Below are 25799 nucleotides of genomic sequence, written 5' to 3'. Positions count from 1 at the left end.
GGGGGGGTGGAAAGGTTCCTTAGCTAACAGCTTGAATACAGACACAATTATGAAAAAGTACATAGTTTTTTGAACACTCTGTACACATATAAAGGGAAAGAGATGATTAAGAAGAGGCTAGAGGTAGAACATAATCTTGAATGTCAAGCAAAGTATTTTGATTTTGAATTCTATAGGTAATAGAGAGCTACTACAGGTTTTTGGGAAGGGCAATGACCTGAGAGCTAGCTGCCGTAGGTCCTAGGCGGACTTAACCATCCAAGTGTCTATTTTTCTGACTCAAAGTTCTCTGCAGGTCCAGGCAACACTCCGGGGCAACTTCTTTACATGCAAACTCAGATACTGCTTTGGTCTTCTGGCTCTGCCATTGCAACACAGGGCCACTTAAATCACAGCAGCAGGAGAAGAGAGCTGCTGGAAAAGATTGCTTCATCTTGCCAGCAACATCAGGGAAATAAAAATTTAAACAAATAACTTCATTGGATTGGCAAAAAGAAAGCCTGATAATACAAAATATGGGCAACGCTATGGAGGAAAACAATATTCTCATAAATTGCTAATGGGAGTTATGAATTGGTACAGCCACTGCAGAGAGTGATTTGGGGAGTAGCCACTCTGGAGAGCAAACATTAAGATTTATTACATTTAAAATACATAAACCTATGACTCAACAGTTCCTCTTTGGGTATGGGTCCTAAAAAAGCATACGGGTGTGCAAGGAGGAATATAGAAGAACATTCATTACAAACAAAGTGCAATAGTTTAAATTAAATAAAAATAATCGCCACAAGGAGAACGTCTAATTGTTATAGCCTATTATGGAATACTGCGCAACAGTTAAAGGTATGAAGCAAATCTGTATAATCAAACTTGAATAGGTCTCCTAGCTGTGCTGACTAAAAAAGTAACTTCCATGATAAATATAAGACTCATTTTTTTTTAAAAGCATAAAAACATCATTACATGTTTTCTGGGTACATATTCATCTAAGTTTGGGAGAAAAGATTTGGAGGAATATGTACCACGCAATCAAGAGCAGTACTCTCTAGTGAAAGAGAAATAACAAGGCTGGTAGTCCAAAAGCAGTTTCAGTGTGATCTGCAATATCCAGCTGAAATGTTTTATTTCTGTATGGAGAAAACATTCTTCTATTATTTATAAGAATGCCTTATGAGAACCTGTTAAGTACTAATATACCTAATATATAAAGTAGAGCTGAGAATAAGCACTTAACCTATAACCATTGGAAATGGAGTAGAAACCGATATAAATTAGATAACAAAAACTCCCAACATAAGAGCCTTTGTGGAAAGTTGAAAAATGAATGGAAAGCGAAGTACTTCAGGGCGCCTGGGTGGCTCAGTCAGTTAAGCATCCGACTCTTGATTTTGGCTCAAGTCATGGTCTCAGGGTCCTGAGATCGAGCCCCACGTTGGGCTCTGTGCTGGGCATGGAGCCTGCTTGAGATTCTCTCTTTCCCTCTCCCTCTGTCCCTCCCAACTCTCCCTCTCAAAAAAAAAAAAAGGGGGGGGTGAGAAGTACTTCTGTGTTTTCACTCGTGTGTGTGTGTGTGTGTGTGTGTGTGTGCGTGTGTATAAACTTGAATGAGTAATACGCAATCAAGAAACAGTAAGCAAACCAGTGAAACTTAGATAGGGATGTATACAGGGGGATAGAGGAGACAAAGGACCAGAAGTAGTATTCTTGGCTGATTTAGATTTCCTGTATTAGAAAAAAGCTACTTAAAAAGCTTAAAGCAAGAAAAAGACTGGAAGAGATCTGCTTTTTAAAAATATTACTGTAGCATCATATAAGATGAAATGGAAGACAATCATACATATGGAATACAGGAAACAGCAGTCAAAGCACAAGAAGACAGAGGCCTTATGAAATTAAAAGCAGATTTATAAAGGAGCTCCCAGGACTAGACAGAGTGACATGTCACTGAAGTATCATCCGACAAAGAGACAGAATTGAAAATAGATTCTGAGGGGCTCCTGGGTGTGGATCAGTTGGTTAAGCATCTGCCTTTGGCTCAGGTCATGATCCCAGGATCCTGGGATCGAGCCCTGCATCTGGCTCCCTGCTCAACGGGGAGCCTCCTCCTTCTCCTGCTCCCCTGTTTGTGCTCCCTCTGTCAAATAAATGAATTTAATCTTTAAAAAAGAAAAGAAAAGAGATTCTGGGGCCCAAAAATATTTAGAGCCTGTTTTATGAAGATAATCTAAAATGCCTCAAAAGTCCTGAAGGAAATAGCTGTATATAACCACAGTAGCCTCAGGTATATTACACTAGCACTTTGCGTGAGGCAAATGGAACTACAGGGGAAGCATGCATTCTTAATTAATTATTTTTACTAGAAGATGAGGGTTGGAGGGAAACTGACACATGTATCTCCTCACTGTAACATTTTTAAAACCAAAGAGCAGCTTTCAATCAATATTTGCACTTAACAGGTTTATTAAAAGTCCAGAAATCAGTTTAAGAGTGCAGGAAACCAGAGTCACTACAATGAATGAGGATGAGTGTAGCAGAAGATAATGGGAGAAGAGTCCCTCACTGTCTAGTACATCACAGCTAAGACTCTGACTTTTAGTCTGAATAACGTCTCCCAGGAGGGAGTGGTCAACTGTGTCAAATGCCACAGACAAGTAAAGTAAGAGCCTGAAAATGACCTGCAGATTTAGCTGTGTGTAAAAATGAAAATGGACACACTTCCTTGATCAGTGACCAAAGGAGCACCTAAAAGAAGGCAAATAGAAGCCAAAGTGGTGATGCCTCTTCCACCCAGTAAACAGTCACTCTGGGTAAGCAACTTGAATAGACCAGGAAGGTGAGGTCTCAATCACTCGAGGAGTATCAACCTCCTGAGAAAACATCCAAACACACTCAACTAAGAGAAGACTTTAAATGTGAAGAAAGAGCTAAGCAGACAATGAGGGAAACGAATGCCATCCATGAAAACAAGTTATTAAACAAGAGTGGCTGTGAAAAAGCATCACTTGAGATTTCAGAAATGATTAATGATGTGGGAAACAAAGGCATAAGAGAATTTATTATATTTCCTTACTACGTACAGCCCATTGACAAGTCCTTGAAACAGGCAGAGTAACATTCCTCTAGGGACTCAACTGCCTCGATGTTGACACTTTGCTAAGGGCAAAAAGCAATCCTAGCCCAACCCCACCCCCCATCCTGTAAGTCTACTTGAACATACAAAAATTCCTTTAAAATTTTCCTTTATCTCTAAACCCAAGATACATGCTGGCAATCCCCCCCAGTCCCCACAAGCACATGGCCCACTGATACACATCTGAAAAGTCTCATGACTAAGATTTTATTAGACAGTAAGAAATGACCTTTTCCCAACAACAGCTAGCCCCTGCAAGGTCCTGGAAACCTTGCTTCCAGAAGTCCTTAGAAACTTACATTATTCCTACCCCCGCCCCCAACTTGAAAGTATATAATGGGTCACTCTTCATGACCCCAGTGCAGCTCCTTCTGCCCATGGGTCCTGTCCCCCTGCTTTAATAAAACCACCTTTTTGCAACAAAGACATCTCAAGAATTCTTTCTTGGCCGTTGGCTTCGAACCCTAACATCTCTCCTACATCATTTAATACAATGATTTAGAAATTTAGAAGATGAAGAGCAGAACGGCAACTGGTCACAAATGGAGAATCAGTGAGCTAGAAGATCAAACTGGAAATGCATGGAGTGAAAATAAAGTTCAAAACAAATGTTTAGAGATAATATGGACAGATTCAGAGTTCCAACATCTGGAGCAGTAAAAAAAGAGTTGCAATTTTCAAAAAATAAATTTCCCTAACTGAACACCAATGGGGATCTTCAGCTTGAGAGAGACTTGCAAGTATTAAGAAAACAAAACAAAAAACTAGATAACCCATAGTAAAACCTCATGGCATCAAGGATAAAAAGAAAAACCCAAACAAAACAAAACACAACTAATGACTGACAACAAGAAAAACAGATTACTTAACAAAGGACTAAGAATTCTAAGGAGCCAAGACTTCTCATCACCAACACTGGATGCAAGAGACAGCACATTAACTTTTTCAAAGTGCTAAAAGGAAAAGACTCTAGATTTATTATTTTATATACAACTAAACAATTATTTTAAAAGTAAATATAAAGTAAAGCATTTTGAACATACAAGGACCTAAAGTTCATATAATCCCCTCACCCCTTACTTACTCTGGCTTCTAGAACTACTTACACTTATTCTGTCAAGAAAATAAATTCAGAAGTAATGAAATCCAAGTAGTAGCGTGGGCAAAATACATGAATAAATAAAATCAGTAAAATGTATTGGAAAACCGAAAGAACCAAGTTTGAAAAATTAATCACAGGTTTAATGTGTTTGCAGTCACAATCCAGAGTTAAAATTTCATCAGTAGTAACATGAGAGATGGGGGAGGGGGAAAAGAAGCCATACTCTTTCACTAAGTTAATTTACATAGTCAAGTACCAATAGCAAAATCCTGCTCAGATAGTATTTGCTGGCATTTAATCAAACCTTAGAATCTGATTTTTAAAATCCCCCTTGGCTCTTCTAAACTTGTTAAATCTTAAATCAAAAGCTGGTTACCAATACTACCAAAGGCTATTTTTTTGTTGGTATTCTAAACAACCACCCTTATATCTCATTCTTGTCTTTCTTTAAAGCTTTTTCACTTGGTCTCATCCATTTCCCTTCCACAGGTTTTAAATCTTAGTAGTGTCACCATCAAGCATCAGCAAAGCGTGGGCCCCACAGGTGGCATTAGTACTACGGAGGCCACTCATGCCTTACCAGATAGTACAAATGAAGCATATACCTATGTTTCTTTCCATCTCTTTACATTTCAATCAATTGTTTGCGAAATGGAATTTAAATGTCGTTCCAGAAGCTGCATTTAAGAAAGATATGCAGTGAGCTATCTTTCAGGTAAAACAGTATGCTACGATGCTATCCCAGTATTTCTCCCTTAGTCACCATCAGTAGGACAACCTTTAAACAAAGACATGATTTCATCCTAGGAAATGCCTCTATTGTGCCTGTCTCTATTCAACAGAACTGTAAAGAAATCTTGACATAGCCAATGTTACAATTAAAGTGCTTACTAAAACATTTAGTTTTATAAAACAAAACTAAAAATTCACACTTCTCTGGTTTTGTTTTGAAATTTAAATAACAGGAAAGATAACTTGAGTGGCATCAAATTTCAGATCCATATAAACCACCACTATAAACAATAAAATTTATTAAATTACACTGTATATGTTCCTAAAATCTGGCATGTCCTGTTGTGCAGCATTTTGCTTTTCTGTGAGTCAGTGTTTGCTTTAAAAAACTGACACATATAATAGATGCTATCTTAACGCCTCAAGCTACTAATGATTCACTTACTACTATTTTTAAAATGCTTAAGAACATTATAAAAATTTTTTCATATACTTTTCATACTAAGTATTTCCTTCATATTACTTCACTGACGAAGAGTTATTACTCTGTCTTCCTAAAATTTTTGTATAATAAAATCGTGTAAAAATAAACTAGAGATTAGACTAACACTGCTAAATACATCAACCATTTAAGGAGGCAATACAATACAGTCAAGTTAAAGAGTATACTCACAGATAAGTACAGAAATAGCTATAACCAAATGATTCAGTCTGAAGACAGCACACCTCAAATGCATTACATTTTAAGTCTATAGATTATTAAGAAGGTATTTTTTTTCGAATCCTCTTAGAAGTACATCAGGATACCTTAGAGATTTCTTTAAATTGAAAAACAAAATGGCCATGAGATTAAGCTTTTTACATTGCTTTGTAATTCTTAAAGTTCAGAAAATATACGAGCACAATAAAGCTAGTTTACAATTCAAAGTAGAATTTAAATTTAATAACTAGATTATATCCATCTCCAAGAAAATAATAAACATCACTTACTTTGGAGGCCCATGGCTGAAGACAATTGGCATAACAGCGAACAAGAAAAGCCATTTCCTGGGCTGGAAAGGGTAGTTTCTTTTTCAAACCAGAGCCACACGGATGAGTATGTTGACAAAATTCTGTTAAGTTTCTTTTTACAAATCATACGCCATTTGCAGTGTTATATAAAGGCAGCCTCTCCAAATCCCTTTCAAACTGAAATCAGGAGCTTTCAGTAGCTCAGAGTATTGTTCTAAATAATTGCAACAGTTTTCATCACAGCGTTCACTTTAAAGCAAATCACAGTATATCAAGATGTTTACATTTCTGGCTCTGTACATACAGACATACACATGCTTCCTCAGGCACCTGGCACAGACATGCACAGTGGTAACACACAGTTAATACAGTATCAATCAAAATAAATAAGGCAACATGCACCAAATCTGTGTTCCTGGATTCTGAGAAACCTTTCCTTTCTGCAATACAGCTTTGTCTCTTCTTCAACTTATTTCATTCTGTAGAGCAAGCACTGCAGTAATTCTTCTGCATCAGAGTAAAACCAAACACTGTATCCTTAAAATGAAAGTTTCTTCTTTATCTTCTTAATCACACAAGGTTTAAAAAAAAAAAAAAAATCAACCGATGAGCAAGCAAATGATAGTTAGAAAATATATATGCTCTAACAGGTTTGTCCTGGAGAATGCCTGATAATATCCAAAATTAAAATTTTCTCTTTTCACATGCACTATTTACAGCTCTGCAGTACTGCTTCTTGTTCTAATTCATCAGTAAGACAGTAATGTTGATCTAAGTCTGGCTTTTCTGGTTGAAAATTTATATATGATGACACAAAAACACTACATCTTCTGCTAAAACAAGACTATATGTTAGTGCCTTAATTCCTACTGTCCTTGCCTGTTTCACAGCAGCTCCCTAAGGAGAAGCTCCTATTGATTCCATGCTCTGCAGTAAGATGAAATATCTAATAAGAAGGAAAGAGAGTGGGAGGAGAATAGAGCTAAAAGGATGACATCACCTGTATAGAAAGCCTTCAGAAACTGCATTAGATCAATTGGCTACTGTATCTGCAGATGTAGCCCAAAAAGCAATTTACTGAAAACACACACACACACACACACACACACACCCTTCCATGAGACATGTCAGCAAGCTAAATTTTATAAGAAAAAAACTGGCTTAAAGCACCTCTCTATTTCAATTTTAAAAATCCATCTTGATTTTTATTTCTGTGCACTGATACAGAGCTTTATTTGGGAAGCTAGATTTCCAAATATTATTATTCAAATTATTATTCTCCCAAGGGAAAATAATTAGCACTGGTAAGATACTTGCATTACAAATACGTAAGGCAGCCTTCTCAGATATCACATATGTGTTTCTTACACTACTAATAGGGGGTTTCTGCTTGCAAAACTTCCTATTTATCAAATAACTGTTCTAAAAGGTATAACCTTCAGGATACTCTAACATTAAAAATATCAAAAGTAGTCCTAAGATTTTTACATAAATAGTATATTTAAATGGGAACAATAGAATTTCATTTTGCAAAGGAAAGCTGAAAAACATCACCAGGCACAACAGCCGACTTGCAGCCTGTAACAACTCCTCTGAGGAAGAATGACCTATGCAATATGGTACTTTCCTGCAGCCCCAACACTCAATTCCTAGAAAGACACAGGATGCCAGTAACTCAAAAGGAATTAGAGAAGGAAATTATTATAACTGATTAAGAAATTGAGCTGGGACTAAAAAGTAATTTTTCTATAAAAATTCCAGAAAAAAATTAAATTTTGCCGCATCCTGTCCAATCTAAAAACACAATTCTTCTAGTATCCACCCTTACTCTTCATACTTCTGCCACAAGGAATCTATTGCAGATACTCCTATAAAGAGTTTTGGCACCTAAGGTTGTAATGGTGCCTCCCAATGGCCAAAAAATGACAGTTTCCAAAGGTAAAATGCTTAGTACATCCCCAGACCCCAAAATTATGAATGTTACAATCAATGAACAAAGCAGATAATACAACTATTTTGCTTTATTCCCCTAACACTATTTTGAGGGCCAGAGATGTGCAACATAGGAGGAGAAATTATTACCTGAAAGATGAGTATTATTATAAAGGACTCCACTGTCAAAGAAACATCATGTCATTAGCCCCACCAAAAAAAAAGAGGGGGGTTCTTCAATACCTCTGGACAAAGTATGACTCATTTTCTGAACAATACTAAGCTGCCAATCTGAATTATGCTGTTACTTATAAAACTACAATTAAAAAACAAGTCATGCTTTCAAAATAAGTTTCAAAATAAGTTTCACTTACAAACTTAGATTTCCCTAAAACTTAAGCATGGTATTTCTGGCAAAAATTTCAAAAGACTACGTGCAAAAATTTGCATTTATATGTAAAATTAAATCTCAAAAATACAAAATAAGCATGACTAGCTTTCTAAACACAAAACATGGAAAATATATACAGGTTGATTTTCAAGCACCAATGTATTTTTTCAATTTAATTATTTTAAATTACAATGCGTTGGAGTTTCAACACTATGTTAAGCATTCAAGAATAAATTAACTAAAATCTAATTTTGATCATTCATTTTTTAAAACAGCAAAATGATAGCAGGCACTCTATGTAAATGAAGCCCAACATTTCCTAAAGATAAATTTCTAAGACAAGCCTTTTATACATAAACATTAGCAACATGACTCAAGAGTATTTCAGTTTCATTGGCAGATAATAATTACTTCCATGTATGGTACCAACAGGATAAATTATAACCAAATCAAAAACAAAATCATAATGGTCGTTTCCCCCCCTTTTTATAATAAATCATGCTGATAGCACACAAAGAAGGACCTCAAGCTGAGCAAGGGAGAGCCATCTCTTAGCTGCTTGAAGAAACTACTGCCCTGTGTGTGAAATGCAATCCACTAAATGCCATATGTTAGAAACTACTGTAGTAAACACCAACTCAGTAAAGGAACAACTCTCTTTTCCTTTAGTGTGGCCTGTAAGTGAGGATGACATCATCCTTTTCCTTGTTCTACCAATCATCTCATAGTAGCTGCCATCCTGGGGAACTGTATGGTGAACAGAGCATGCAGAATCCCCCTGTGCAACAATACCATGAAAGAAACACACGGGTCTAATCCTATATGCAGCCTATGAATCCACCAGCATTCTGAGGATATGCTAGACCACATGATTTCTTCAGAAAAAAAATGACCTCCTAATTAATGAAGGAAGAAATAAACATCTTTTGAAGAGGTCAGTAATTTGTCAGATAACTAAAAATATGATTAGGTGAATAAACACTTTTTCGCTTCTATCATTTTTACAATTTTATTGTGATCTCATTCCATTATCTTCCCAATTCAAATGAAGTAATCGCAGCAAGGGAGAGTGCCCTGATCTACACATTATCTAGGAACCATCACCACAGGACAGCCATTTAAGAATACATTTCCCCTGCATATGAAATGCCATGATGTTATTAAACCACATATGATGAAATCTTTGACTTCAGAAAGGTCTGCTGCACTACCGTAAAATAAAGCAATCAATGTATGTTGCCTTTGCAAAGCTTCAAATCATTACAAAATACATTTATAAAAATGTAAAGGCTATATAATCAATAATTAAAATTTATGTTAACTGTATAAACTACCTCTAAACAAAAATACAAACTAAAATGTCTGAAATATTGCATAGAAAGCCAAAAATGAGGTTCTGATAGTCACCAAACTATAAATATACTTTTTACTTTATGAACAACAACACTGAAAAGGAGGGGGGAAAGTCGTCAAGGATAAAGTTATTAGATATACATTCTAGACATTATAAAAGCAAACAACCAACAATAACGAAAATCAGATTTATAGTAATCTCAGGCACAGTCATACTGTTTATTCCCCATCTGCACCGTGAAAAATTGTCATTACAACATAGAGTAACCAAACTTAAAAGCAGGTAAACAGGGGCGCCTGGGTGGCACAGCGGTTAAGCGTCTGCCTTCGGCTCAGGGCGTGATCCCAGCGTTACGGGATCGAGCCCCACGTCAGGCTCCTATGCTGGGAGCCTGCTTCTTCCTCTCCTACTCCCCCTGCTTGTGTTCCCTCTCTCACTGGCTGTCTCCATCTCTGTCGAATAAATAAATAAAATCTTTAAAAAAAAAAAAAAAAGCAGGTAAACAACAAGAGAAAAATTATGTACTTCCACAAAATAAAATAAATAGGCCCCTCGTTTCTCTATTTTAGTTGTATTTGGTTTTTAAAATATAAACTGTTAAGTGTGCTGATTTATATAGTAAAAACATCTTAATCCTTTTGAAGAATGAATGACCCTTTACCATAATGTCAGAAAGGTACATACAAGCCCTTATAAAGGATCATAGCAAGCTTTCCCACCTCTTCCTCACCCCTTGCTTAACTTGAACATCTGAAATGAATTCTTTATTAAGTTATCAGACACGATTAATTCTAATTACTGGTGCCCCTCAGGAATTCCTCCTTTCAAACTGCATTCTATCTATTGCTTAGCCTTTCTGAAAAAAAGGGAAGCCGGAGTAATCAACATTCTCCTCCTATTCTTCTGTAAGAAAGAGTGTGCTTCAACATACTATCATCTATGTCCACTAAATGGACAGCACCATGCTGTTGAAAACCCTGTTAAAGCTACCAGCAGGACATATAAGCACTATGAAATATGATCCTTCCTCAGGGAGTGATCGAGGAAGAAAAAGCAAAGGAGGGGGAAGCCTTCATCATCAAGTAAGGTGATGTAAGCTTCTATAATTAGAATCAGTGAAACCGAAGGAACAATAAAAAGGCACATCATGCTTCCACTTTCCCCCAAACTGTGCAGTTGTAGGAAGCATTTTTCACTCATTCACTCACATACACTAAAGGCAAATAGAGAATACATTCTACATGTAATCAGTCAAGTGTGCAACCGAGCAAAGCTAATGTAAAGTTTTAAAATAGTGTATTATTTTCTTCAAAAAATGCTGTCTATCCAATAATTAAAATAGAACTACATATAAACATAACCAGAAAAACAAATCTCATTTGAAAGATTAAACTATTGAGAATACGGTCTCTCCATCTGTAGATTCCCGTAATATATTTAAGACCAACTTTAAATCACTTCTCTAATTTTAAATACTGCATTTTCTGATACTACAAAAGCCAAATGCTGAATTCAGCATAGTTTCTGAACAGGTAACAAATCAAACGAAATAGCCATAACAATCAGCATTTATCTGTTTGCTATGTCTCAGCAGTTATACTCTTCCAATTGGAATGCTCTTGAAAGTCATTACCTTGGACCACTGGTGTATACATTAATAAAAGAGTTGCTTTGAAAAATCTTCAAAAGACCTTTTATTAGCAATTATTGTATAAAGTGTTTCAAGTATGTTAAAAAATTTCTCCAATTCTGGTTCTCTGGGCAGATCCAGAGCAGCATGCCCTGCCCTCCTTGAGCTCCCAATGTTCCTGAAGTTCAAAAAATGTGAGCGATAATTTCTTAAAATGACTAGGTTAGCCATATTTATGCAGAGCTATAAAAATAATTTTCATATCCTTAATCCAGTAATTTAACTTTCGCAAATCAATCCTAAGAAAAAAATCAGAGTCCATTTATTCATATGAGCTGTCTATAATAGGAAAAAAAAAGCAGAAGCTTCAAGGGAGTATTTTGTTATATTCATATAATGTAATATTACTAGTAAAAAGAATGTTTTAGGAAAAATTTAATTGCCTGAGAAGTAGAAAGGTAGGATATATAAATTTCCAGCATTATCTAAGTTAGAAGACCTGAATTAATCAAGATACTTTTAAAAATCACTAGCATCACTAGCTATCTCTGGGTTGAGGATGAGAGCAAGTTTCTTTCTTAAAGTTCTTCCATGTTTTTACATTTCTACAATGAGCATTTTCTTCACAATTTTTTTTTTTAACTGCTCCAGGCAGGCATTGTCCTAACTTAGTTTGATTACACTATCACCCCTTTGCTTTTTCTCTTTGTGGACTCATGAACCTCTAAGTAGATACAAGAACTTCCTATCAAGAATTCTGTATTATTTCACAGAAGGCAAAAGGGAAGCAAAATTCTCCTAGGAGATGTCAGACACTCATGAAAAAGAGAGAAAAGTCCCTCTTCTGTACTTAAAATGCAAAGCACCATAAAGAATACACTGTCCAGGGGACTCTGGTACCCTTACAACAGAGGCCTCACAAAGTCCCCTAGCCATTTCCATCATGCGAGCAGACAGTGAGAGGTCAGCAGTCTATAAGCTCAGAGAGCTTTCAGCAGAACCCAAACATCCCTAGACCGTCATCTTAAAATTCCAGCCTCCAGAATTTTGAGAAATAAATGTGTGTTATTTATGAGCCACTCAATATGTAGCACTTTGATACAGCAGCCTGAACGGACTAAGACATCCTCAAAGAGGAGATTTCAGCAATCACAGATTTAGACTAAAGTCCTCTAATTTCTGATGAGCTTGTCAAGAGGCAGGACCCTAATTTCCTACCACAGGAATGGCTTGATCAGTAAGACACAGATTTTACCAAAGCAAAACAACTCTGCTAAAAAAAACTTAAGGTATCACATGCATGACCAAGTGGAAGAATATAGCCATTATTCAGTGTACCAACATAAAGGCGGTTAAATGATCGGGTCCTGATAATCAACTGTACTGACAGTACTGTCTTATTCTTGCTAAATATGCTTTGAATCCAAACAAAACAATGAGCGCTGCAGGAGAGCAGGGAATGTAACGTGCAATCACAGAGGGAGCTGCTTGCTTCATTATGATTTGGGCGCCTAAAGTCAAATCTAGAGTACCATACCAGGCCGACCACCTGCCATACTTCCCTAGAACGATGGACTGGGTAGAAAAATATATATATAAAGAAAGGTGAATAAAAGAAAGCCCTCTAAATTTAAGACCATGACCCACGACGTTGCCATGAAATCCTCTTTCTAGGGATTTCTTCTTTCTAGGAACTCGTCCTTGGGAAGAGTTCAATGGCTCCACTTATATGCAGGTGCTATGATGGACAAAGAGAAAAACAAGGCTAGTGGCTTATGCTGTGCCTGACAATGTAAAAAGCACCATAAGCAATATAGGGGACAAGAAAGAAAAAATTATGATGTAGTCTATTGTGGAACTTAGGATGTAGTTAAGAGACGGTAACACACTATAGTGTTCATTGTTCAAAAATATAGCATAAGAAATAAGAAATTTAAAAAAAAAGGGGGGGACTATAATTTCATAAGTGAAGTACCCAAACACAAGATTTTTCAGACCTTTGAAGAATGTCCTTGTTTATATTTGGGTCAATAATGTTTCCACAAAAATGAACATGAATGTTTTCTGATACTCTGGAGATGGATTTCAAGATAATATATGCATATTTGGTGTTTGACCGTAGTGAAATCAAAATACTTCCTCCTTATTGGTCCTAGCTTAATTTTACCATTTAACTTCACATATATACCAAGATTAAAAATTCAAATCATTACATCTGAAAAATGTTCACCACTACAGACTATTTAAAACATAGCAATCAACTTTATGTAAAAAATACAGACACCTGAGAAATTTGTAAGTTACTAATTTTGTTTTCTGTTATGTTTGGAACAGAGCAGGATTGTATGAGCACAGTGCATGTAGGTATAACAGCCTATGGGACCAATGAGAAGTGCACTCTATGACTAGAAATGTTAAGAAAGACTTCCCCAAAGAGATCAATCAATGAATGAAGTCTTGGGAGCTGAGCAGGACTTGTCAAGAGGACATACTAGGAGGCCATTCTGGATAAAAGGAGCAAATGTTAAAATTCAAGTTCGTTAAAGACAGAATTACCTTAGGTAAAAGGAGTCTATAAGAACCTCTCCGGGGGGAGAGAAAAACAGGACCAAAGGAAGGGACCTCCAGCAAAATAATGGGGCCAGAAACCACAAAAGATAAACTGGTGCCAAATGAGGAAGAAATTTAAAAACAATCTAATCTTGAAACTTTTTAAAATAAAAAAAATTTTGAGATACATTTCTAACATACATAATTAATTTATAAATTAATTAATTTATAACAAAATTAATTTATAACATTTATAACATTTATAACATTTATAACATTAATTTATAAAATTAATTAATTTATAACAAAAATATTTTGTGTTCATTAGGAAATATGCACAAATCCCCAGAAATTTAAAAGAATAAAATAATACTACATATAAATATAAACTCTATTTTCTTCTCATGTCCTGGGGACTGTTTTGTGATCTACATCTTAAGACATCTGGGCTAAACCACTGGCCTTGCTAACTATTATCAGAAAGAAGACTTTCAAATCAGTAATTCCAAAACCAGTCATCAGTTTTTGGCACACACCCCCGTGATCATTTAATTGCATTCTAGCCACCGGAGCCACCGGTTGTGTACAGTAAAGCAACTTCAGTGACTTTCTTATACATTTAGTTCCCACTTTATCTTTTAAGGTTGGACAAAGAAAATACCTTGTTTCAAGTGAGCTACCGTGAATAAACACTACCAAAAAAATTGGGTGGGGGTGGGAGCAGTGGTAGGCTGAATGTTGGCTCTCCTAACTTCAAGCCAGCTTCATTTTCTTTTTCCTGCTTTTACTTTCCCTTTGTTCTAATTCTTTGGCTAACTTCTTTTTTATTATATGAATATACTTAAATATCTTGGTAAACACATTTTATATTCAGATACAGAACAGATAAATAGGAAAATTATAAGCAACAATGAAGACTGAGTATTTACAATAACAACAACAGGAATAGAAGCTGCTGACATACTGAATGGTTTTCAGAGCCCGAAACACTAGGCAGAACTTTCCATAAACAATCTCTCATTTAATCCTTTCACAAATTTATAGGTTACTTACCAAAGAGATGTAGGAAGGTTATACGATATGCCCAAAGTCACAGAGGAATCTAAACAAGCTTATGCAAAGAAAGGCATTCTTATTGTCCTTGACAGGCAACATGCTTGGAGGGTACAATGATGATGGTTCCCATTTTCAAGGCAAGTATATTCTGATGGGAGAAGGGGTCATCCGAAGAAACCATTTCAATGTTCTCTAATGAACGGTCACAAGTATATACATGGAATACTGTGGGAATGCAGAGATGTGTACCTAACCCTTCCCAAGGGAAAATCAGAGTCCTCCCATGAAATCTTATGGAATTGAGTCTTGAGATGACTAAGTTAGTGCCAAGAGGCAAAGAATAAAAGAGCACTCTAAGTAAAAGAACAGCAGATGTAAGAGATGCATATACAAGCAAGTTTCTCACCCCTCAACACACACATATACATAAACTGTATACAGTGTATACACATATACAGTAACCATCTTGCAATCTAATACGTATATCAAATCATTTTAAACTTAGCGTTATATGTAAATTATATCTCAATAAAGCTGAAAATAACTAAAAACATGGTTCCTTCAAAAGTCAGCAAATTTGTTCAGCATGACCAAAAACTAAAGAATACACAGGGAAAAGATAAAGCTGGAGAGGTGGAAAAAGTCCAGACCTTGCTGTCCAATATGGTAGCTCCGAGCCACATGTGGTTACTTACACAACAATTATTTGAAATTAAAATGCTAAATTAAAATCCTTAGTCATACCAGCCACATCTTAAGTGCTCAATAGCCACTTGTGGCTAGTTACTACCACCAATTTGGAAACAGATATAAAATACTTCTATCACCGTGGAAAGTTCTATTAGAGAGAACTGGTCTAGACTATGAAGGTCCTCATATATTAGATCTTTGAACTTCTTTGGTAGATGGTAGTAGGCCATGGAAAGATTTAAGAGTTTAAAAGAAGCAATAGGGCTTCATTGAGAACTGAACGAAGTAAAATGGATGGACTGGTTGGTGGGATGGGATAAGGGAAGAGGTAAAGAATAGGGCTAGCAGAGGGAAATCAGAGAGAGGAGAAAAAAAATCTTGAAATCAAATAAAGTGATTAATCAGATGTCTTTTAATGAAGAGATTCTGACACGCTTTCCAATTTAGAAAAAATTTTCCACATTTCTTAAAATGAAAAATACTGCTTTTACAGTGCAAGTGGGGAAGTATGGGAGATGCTATTGTAACAGGTTTTTTTTTTTTAAGATTTTATTTATTGATTTTAGAGATAAAGAGAGCAAGTGTGAGCAGGGGGAGGGGCAGAGGGAGAGGGAGAGAATCACAAGCAGACTCCCCGCTGAGCATGGACCACTCCCCCCAATGTGGGGCTCCATCTCAGGACCCAGCGGAAATCAAGAGTAGGACACTTAATCAACTGAGCCACCCAGGTGCCCCAATGTTATTACAACCATTCTAAAAAGAATGGCAGTGAACACTAAGGCAATAATGTAGGGAAGTAGACAGGAGAGTATAAATCTTGAAACATCTGAGAGGAAGCCATCTACAGATACCACTGACTGATTGGACTATGAGTGTGCAAACATGTTCCATGTTCTTCAGCAACCACCCCTTAAGACAGGCAGACCCAATACTACCATCCTCATTTTTTGAGGCATAGCAACCAAAGCACAAAGGGTTTAGACGGAACATCCTAACCATACAGTGAGGAAGGAAGATTTCAAGAGAGATGGCTCATGTAAATGCTAGACTATTATCGGTTGGCAAAATTACCCATTTTACTCTCACTGAATATTACTCCAATCACCTTTTTTTGCTATCTATAAATATGAAATACACCTTCCTCAAATATCTGAAATATTCTCATTGAGAACATTCGAAAAACATTTAAATTTGTTGAACACTCTGACAGCAATACCCAAAGGAGTATTCAAAAAGGAGTTTCAAAAATGTTACTGTTACAGAAGTGCTCTTCTTAACATTAAGGGAAAAAACCTTCCACTTTCACATTAAAATTACGGTTCTCATCTTTATATAAAGCAATGTGTGACAAAACCACGACAATAGTTCATAATCTTTTTCAATCGTTCTAAGCATTCAATTAGAGAATAAAACATGCGAAGTCTTTAGTATACATAAAACTTCGATATACAGGTTATACATTAATAACACTTTAATAATACTTATGACAAAGATAACACTAACAAAAAATTCTGTACATCTTTAAAAATTTCTGACCTTCGCAAGGAAAAGTTGATGATGGTGAGCAAATGAAAAAAGAAACTATCAAATCTCCACTGCTGTCTACAGAAAAAATGATTCCTTTTGATCTTTTCTCTGAATTGCTGACAGTAGAACAAAAGTACTGAAAGACCCTAGGGTAGCCATAAAACCAACTTTCTACTGGATGTTTTCACAAATACTAATTAAGATTTTTGCTGCACAGCATCCTTTATCTAGATCAGCTATCAATATATAGGTATTTGGACAGACACACAGGTCTTACATTTGGATGACATTAATGAATAGTAAATGAAAACCTCTTGAAACCTTTTCCAAGTTGCCTGAAATATATCTGTTTTAGAAAAGAAAAGCAAACAGAAACTATTATTTCAAGAAATAGAAAATTTACATAACATAACCAAAAATCCTTTCCAACCCAGTCTCATAGTTAATAACTACCCTGAATCAACTAAGTTCTCCCCTCTGCCAAATTCCTGACAGTACTTAATGGGATAAGTACTTAAAACTAGCTACCCAAGCTTTTAAATGCAACAGTGCCGCACTTCACTTAGAGTCATCAAATGGACAGATTCTCAAGCAGTGTGCCTGTTGCTCTTTCTGGTCTACACAGGAAACCAACATATCCCCAAGAGGACAACTATCAGCACAAGAGGAGTTAGAAGAACATGACTCAGGAGCATAAACCACAGCAACGTAGAGAAAATATAGAATTTGCCTGGGCTTTAAGACATGATGCCAAAAAATGTAAGAACACACTAGAGCTGAGACCGGAGTAAGTGACACACAAACTATGCACTGTAGCTCGTATAAGGAAAATCAAATAATACAATTAAAGATAATAATTCTACTTCCCAGAATTTTTCTGAAGAAACCAACATATGGACATACATAACCACAAAGGTAATTAGCACCTTATTTAAAAAAAATAGAAACTAAAAAAAAAAATCTAAATGACCAAATATTGGGAAGCATGTAAATAAATTATGGCAATGACACCCTTAAAAGTGATGTTAAGAAAATGTTTTGAAAGCATTCAAAGATGTTCACATTACACACGTAAGTTTTAATAAGTTACCATATATTAAAGTTTTAAAAAGCCAAAAAGCTTACATTTATCTATGTGGAAAAAAGCCTTTACCCAAGAATATACAAAATGTCATCAATGGTTCCATAACTGGGCAGTATGACCAGTCAATGTTTAATTTTTCCAAAACAGACACGTACTACTTGTACAATAATGCAAACATGTTAGTTTAAATTAACTCATTACTGGAAAATTTATTACATAAAAAGAAATTATTACATAATAAGAGCAGGAAATGAACTTTATGTGCCTCTCGATGTGGCAAAAAAGAAAAAATTGGGGGACTATTTCATGTCACCCTTTGTTGTTAGAAATAGAATGCATGGAACCAAAGACATAAGGCAAATGTGACTAAATTTAACATTTACTCCACTATACACAATTCCCTAATAATCCTCCTTACTCCTAACATGGAAGTTTGGAGTTGTCATTTTGACAACCAAATGAACTAAACATACCCTTGGGAATTTTGTTGCAATCGATCTCCGAACTATTTTTAGATTGGGGGGGTCATGACTTCTTTGATATTTTATATTTTTTGAGGGGGCTCATGACTTCTTTGAAACTGATAAAAAATACCCCTGGATTTATTCTTTCTTAGATTATCCTTACTTTTTTTTTTTTAAGATTTTATTTATTGAGAGAAAGAGACAGAGAGAGAGAGAGAGAGCGCGCACGAGAAGGGGAGCGAGACAGTGGGAGAGAGAGAAGCAGTCTCCCCTTCAATCAGGGAGCCCGATGTGGGGCTAGATCCCAGGACCCTGAGATCATGACCTGAGACAAAGGCAGACGCTTAAATGACTGTGCCACCCAGGCGCTCCTATCCTTTCTTCTTAATTCAAACACTTTTTAGTTTAAAATGAAGTTCTCTACAATTACAAAACTGAAGACTTCTGGAGGAACAGTTTGTTTCTTCTAGTGTTACAAAAACTAATTATTTCATCTGATTCTTCTTCAATATTTGCATGTAAAAACATATCACTAACACTTGCCCACATTTCTGCGCTAACACACAGTATTCATCTTTCTCCCATACTACAAGAGAAAAATTGACGTATTTTTATTTCTATTGTATGCCTTACAACATATCAGGAAAAAAGCTCCCAATGAGTCTATTACCTGAGTTCTCAGAACTCTTTTCCATATTCCAGACAATAAAAAGGCAGGAAAATCCACAAATGAGGTCTAAAAATATATGGTAAGGATGTTTTTTTACATTATTTAAACAAAAACCAAAGCAAAAACAAAACTTCCACTGGTAAGAGCATTTCTACCAAGTTCAACTGAGCAGAAGTATTTAAAACAAATTATATAAATTTACTTGCTCTAAAATTTTATATGTTAAGGCCCAAGTGTTGATATTACCAAAATTACATGTAAATTAAAGATACTATATATAAAAATTAAGGAAGATCCATGAACTGTTTCTAAATATACTCACAGAAAGATAGCTGCTAATGTCCACATCATCGGTAATAGTTTGGCGCTCTCCTTTATAATTAATTTTCCGAAATCTTCGTCGAGACTGTCTGGCAGGAATTTCTCTTTGTAGAATACTATCTTCATTATCTTTGGAATTCTCTACCTGAAACACACGTTCACATTCCTGATTAAATATCCAATTTTTCCATATTACTGACAGTCTATGGAGTCTTAACAGGCTCAAAGGAGGATTCATTTACTTCTTAAAAGTAACTGCCTCAAGAAAATAATCTGTATAGGACAACACTCACGAGTTCAAGATTAAAGGTGACATTATTATAAAGATCTGGAGACCACAGTTTCCTTCCAGGAAATAGCCTGTCTTGCTCACATAAACATATACGCTCTAAAAAAGTCACTTACCAGAAGCAAAGGCTGTTAACTACACCTACACATTCAATGATTACCACGTCTGAGTTAGTCCAATTATAAGCTGCATGATTATACATGTGTTTTATTTAGCTAATCATGGCTATGACTTCAGTGAAATGCTCAACAGCAAAACAAAAATGTTTTATACTTTATTCTTTGGTGTCCATCTTAATGTATGACAACAGAGTAAGGCTGGCATCTTTTTTTTTTTGTTTTTGAGTAATTTCTATATCCTATGTGGGGTTCAAACTCACAACCCTGAGATCAAGGGTTGCACCCTCCATGACTGAGCTAGCCAGGTACCCCAAAGCTGGCATCTTTTAATAAAGAAGTGAAAACTAACATTTATTGAAGGCCAAAATGGGCCAGCATGCATAAACATTATACTATTTAGTTCCCACGGCAGTCCTGTAAGCAAGTATTATTATCTGTAGCTTATTGATGAGCAAAGCAAAATCCCAAGAGATTACCTTCCAGTCTCACACTGTGATACTTATTAAAAGTTATGTTGCAATGCAGGTCTGTCTCCAACATTTATGGTACTGATACAAGACCATGTTGCATATCCAATCACAGATGAAGCCATACTTTTAAAAATTATTTTAAAAAGACACATTGATATTCCACCGTATAACATGTAATTAACATCACATTACAAAAACATATTTTTCCCCCACAAGGTTTCCTTCAAATGTCCCATCCTCGGCTAATATGAAAAATTTCCAGTTACCCAAGTATGAAATTTCATGAATATCCCTAATTCCCCTGCTTGTTTTCCAAATTGTATCTTCAATCACTTCTCAGAACTTGTCAATCCTTTTTTTATAAAGTCCTCTCATATTGCCCTTTCATTCCCAACACTCCTTACTCAAGTTTTAATCACTTCAGTCCTGAGCTGTACAAAGAGGTGATCCTGTTGCTTCAGACACGTTCCTCTCCAACTTCATCCTATATCGTCAAATAAATCACTTGAGTAAATCATCACTTTATTATGTTTCCTGTTCAAAATGCTACAATGGACCTCTAATAGTTACTGAATGAATTTTAAACTATTATTTGTGATGTTCAAAGCCACATATGACCCCCCCCCAATTTTTTTATTACTGTATCTTATAATGGTAAGCCTGGAAAAACTGGTCCCTTATCTCCTCCCTTCCCCCCCCCCCCCCGCACACACAAAACCTGTCAAAGAAAAGCTCTAATGAGATGCACAAAATTTCCTGATGATTTCTCAGAAAGAGTTGATGTCTGTCTGTTTCAGGTATGAGTGGTACAAGAGTTCAACAGTAAGTAGTGGCCATGGTCAATATGACTGTTCATGGGTCCCTATAATATAGTAACTTATATTTTACTAAGTAACTTTACTATGTGTTATCCTACCCATTCTATCTTCACTTGCTGCAACACAACTGTTCATTTAAGACACATACTCAATTACCATCTCTTCCATAACTACAAAAGACATTCCTGACCTCAGACCACAACTACTTTATTTTGTGTACACAATCCCGACTTCTCATAAATAGGATACGCTCTCCACTGCCTTCAGGCCTTTGCATATGCTGCTGTTGCAACTGCTACAAAGCCCACTCCTCCTCTGCCAACATCATGGCATCCTTCCCATACTTCATGACCCCTCCCATCCTCTGCCCCAGGAAGCTACTACCCCTTCATATCAACCATAATTACTATGACATAAGCCCATATCATTAACAAGCTAACAAGTTCCTTAACACAGGAACTGCGTTATATATTAATCTTTGTTCATTAACATTCAAAAAGTTTGCCAAAATGGGCAATACATTAGATTCTCTCTTTATCACCATATAGGACAGGTCCTTGGAAATACGTGTAAGGTACTCAAGAAATATGAGGGTAGGCAGAGTAAGTTACTATTACTCTTCTGAAAGGTAAAATCCAGAAGACACATGGGGATGATTTCCACCTCAACAAGTATAGAATTTTGAAAAGGTAGCAATATATGCTACCTCAAGATTTAATGTGCTTTCAAAAAAATGTTGAGAGAACCACAGTATTCACTCCATTACTACACCAGAGCACATACCAGAAAGTGTAAGTTTTATCACTTAAGGTTTACAACACGATCGCATAGCTACTCTTTCTGTTTCGATAGATAATACAGAGTCTCATACATAAAACTTAAGTAATTCATACAACTGGGTAAGGACTCAAGACCCAAGTGTGACTACTAAAATTCCTCTCCTTCATACTGCCCTATCCCAACGGACGAATTAGATTATCCATGTTAGGTGAAATTTCTATACCATATAATCCTTAAATTTTCTAGTACCTACCATTTATTCAGCAAAAGCAGAGAGAAACAATAAAGGCTTTCCAAAATATAAGTAGTAAATTAAGTCGAGGAAAGGAGTGTCTAAGAGTTTCTAAGTCTCAAAATGTTAAGAAAAGTACCAAATGAAAACAAAAACCAAACAATGTATGAAGGATTAAGTACCCTTAACAAACCTCCTGCCAAGTACAACTGAAATGTGAGATTAAAAACAAAACAAAACCGCAAATGCATACTTCATGTCACAAAAGTAAGAAATCCAAAGGCCAAGACTGAAGTGAAAGCAAAAATACCAGGAGACAGACTACCAACAAAGCTCCTGATCTACCAGAAGACAGAGGATTTCCCCAATCTAGAGCCTAGCCCCTCCACTTTGATGGTTGTAGGGAGTGAAAAAGACAAGAAACAGAGAATCCATCAAGGATGGGGAATCCAATAGGAGACTTACTTGTAAGCTCAACTCAACTAGCTGAATCCTCACTGTGAGGGTACAGAGGTATAAGCCTACCCTGCAGGAGACAGGAAGAAAACTTGTTTGGCACGAGAAAAGAGAGAGGTAAAAAAGCAAGCAACCAACCAGACAAAAAACATATTTACTCCCTAAGAATTTAAAACATAAGCTATCTCTCATGCAGGTCATTAGTTTGAATTCATAATACCTTAAGCACGTAAGTAAATTTAAAGATGTTCAGACTGATAACATACAAACGCAACAGGCAAAAACAAATCTGAAACCTCTTTGCAAGACTGTAATTTTAACCCAAACCTCAAAGAATTCCCATACCTACTGTTCAAGATATATGACTTTCTGGATAAACATACCTTCCACCCCCCCCCCAAAAAAACCCCAACTACAAAGAAAACCAAACGTGTGAACAAATGATAGACATAATGAGCAATAATGGCCAGGAAAAGGACAAGAGACTCACACTTGTAAATACTCCAATGTATTTTACATATTGGAAAATAAAATTAATAAAAAACTTTCAAACAAAAAGAAACTTGAAAATAAGCCAGAGATTCTAAATAGCACTAAGTAGGTAAGGAATGACCAGGCCCAAAAAACCCACAACAAATCCAAGTACAATTCCTCCCCAATCCCAGATTAGTAAGCAACGTGTAATAAGCACATGCAGCCTACATTTGGAAGAGGGACAAGACCATATAGACATATCCTGTATGAAACACAAGAGCACAAAGACAACCTAAAATGGGGATGGAACAACACCACTCAGAAAGACCTCCTAACAAACCAATCCAAATCCTAAGGACAAAGGAAAACTAAAGAAATTTGAAAGCACTGGTACATTAAAGGTAACCATAATAACAAAACCACGCAAACCTAGCTCAACTCTAGCAGAAGAGATGTGTTCAACTCCAGGCCTAAACGCTATACTCATTCTCTATCGCCCTACACACAGTACATATCATTAAATCCAAAATAATGACTCATTAAAAAAAATAAAAGGGTAAAAAAAAAACAAACAGCAAAAGCAAACAAAAAACCAATCCAGTGCCAAAAGACAAAGGAACCAACAGAGCAATCCACCAAAATCAGATGTGATCCAGATGCTGCAACTATCAGAGAATTTAAAACAACTATGACCAGTAAAGGCAGCAGAAAGGTGGGAAAAGTGGACAATATAAACAGATGCAAAATTTCAGTAGACATAAGGAAAATATGAGGGAGTAAAATGAGAATCTTAGAAACAAAAATCATAGTACCAAAGATGAAAAATGCCTCTGATAAATTCATCTAAGTAGACTTGATGCAACTGAGTTAAGAATCAATGAACTTAAATATAGGTCAAAAAAAATTACCCAAACTGAAACAGAGGAAATATTAAACAAAGAGAGAGAGGGGAAAAAAAAAAAAAAAGGAATTAAACACCATAAGGAGATATAACTAAAAAGAGAATTAATAAATTGGGAAGATAAAGCCAAAAAAAGTATACAGTATGCAGCACAAAGTCAAGATGAAATGAAAAATAAGCAAGCATAAAAGATATAGACTGAAAAGATCTAACATGTACTTAAACAAAGTTCAAGAATGAGATGACAGAAGAACGAGGTAATATCCAATGAGAAAATGAAACTTTTTGAGTAAAACAAAAACCCAAAGCAGTCCAACAATCCAAAAATACAACTACAAATTCCCACAGTAAAGATAAAAAGAAAAATTTTAATGTAGCCACAAGGAAAATGTAGATCAGCTATAAAGGAAGGGCAATTAGATTAAAAACAGACTTCTCAAAAAAAAAAAAAAAGCCAGAAAACAATGGACTATATTGACTGTGCTGAAGGAAAAAAAAAAAAAAAGGACTCTCCTCCCCAAATTGCATTCATGGCAAAACAATCCTCAAGAACGATAAAAATATAGTTTCAGTCATAATAAAAAAGAAAAAAATACAACCAGCTGAGCTGTTTATCAACAAATATAAAAGAAAATTTTAAACGGTGTACCTCAGATGTAACACATATGCTCCCATAAAAAAGGTCTCAGATGGAAAAAATCAAAAATAAATAAATGGTAAATACAGGACAAAATCTGAGCACATAATGACTGCATAAAACAGTAAGACAAAATTTGTGAAGTAGAAGTAAATATACACATACATGTTATCTATACATACATAACAGCTTTAACAATATCAACATTACCACCAACATCCTGGTATTACATGATTTTGCTTCCTAATGATTTATGTATATATTATAATAATTATACTACACCATCACATATATGTAATATGTGTTTATGTCTAATAATATACACACACAAAAAAGTGAACAAAAACTTCAATGTCACCATTACGACTAAAAGTGAGACAACTAACTCCTACTGCCCCTTAAGACTTATCCCATCAGAAATGCAGACAAATTACTATGTATACTGTACAGTTACAGAAAAAGTACTGGATAGTACTCAAAACCCATTCATGAATTTTGAAACTTCTAGCAAACTAGGAAAAGAAGGAAACTTTCATAACCTTTTTAAAGGTAACCTTATTAAACTTTCTCCTGGCGTTTGGGAATGTGTAAACGAAGGTCAGTATTACCAAAATACTGTCTTTTAAACTCACCAGAAATAAAAAAACTCAGTGGAATGATACCAACAATTTTACATATATTAAACTCACTTGTTTTGTTTTTGATTAGAGATTACATTTTTCCCTCCTTTTTTAATTATCTGAAGTATATAAAAAACATTTACACGGCTCCACTAAATAGATCTTGTTTCTCATTTTTCTTCTAGTTCTTCTTGGCTTTTTTATCTTTCCACACGCTTTTGCACAAAACCACCATCATACCTGATGTCATTTTTCACTGGGATTTCATCAAATTTACAAGGTAATCAAAGGAAAATTAGTAGTGGTATGATGTTAACTCCCTACTTAAGAACATGGTTATCTCATTTTTTGTTCAAATT

General features: G+C 35.6%; 1 protein-coding gene across 4 annotated transcripts in view; it reads right to left on the bottom strand.

Annotated features, from left to right (window-relative positions):
* RAPGEF6 (Rap guanine nucleotide exchange factor 6) overlaps window positions 1–25799 on the bottom strand; it is a 179207-nt gene that overhangs the window by 94331 nt on the left and 59077 nt on the right. For all 4 annotated transcript variants that reach the window (XM_040622495.1, XM_040622494.1, XM_008698967.2 and 1 more), the window contains one exon: window positions 19646–19789. In XM_040622495.1, coding sequence (XP_040478429.1) covers window positions 19646–19789 — 144 coding nt within the window. The remainder of the gene's footprint in view (window positions 1–19645; window positions 19790–25799) is intronic.

The sequence above is a fragment of the Ursus maritimus genome, unplaced genomic scaffold (assembly GCF_017311325.1).
Source record: "Ursus maritimus isolate PB19 unplaced genomic scaffold, ASM1731132v1 scaffold_5, whole genome shotgun sequence".
Lineage (NCBI taxonomy): Eukaryota > Metazoa > Chordata > Mammalia > Carnivora > Ursidae > Ursus > Ursus maritimus.
The sequence above is the reverse complement of the archived record's forward strand: the minus strand, read 5'-3'. Positions and strand labels throughout refer to the sequence as shown.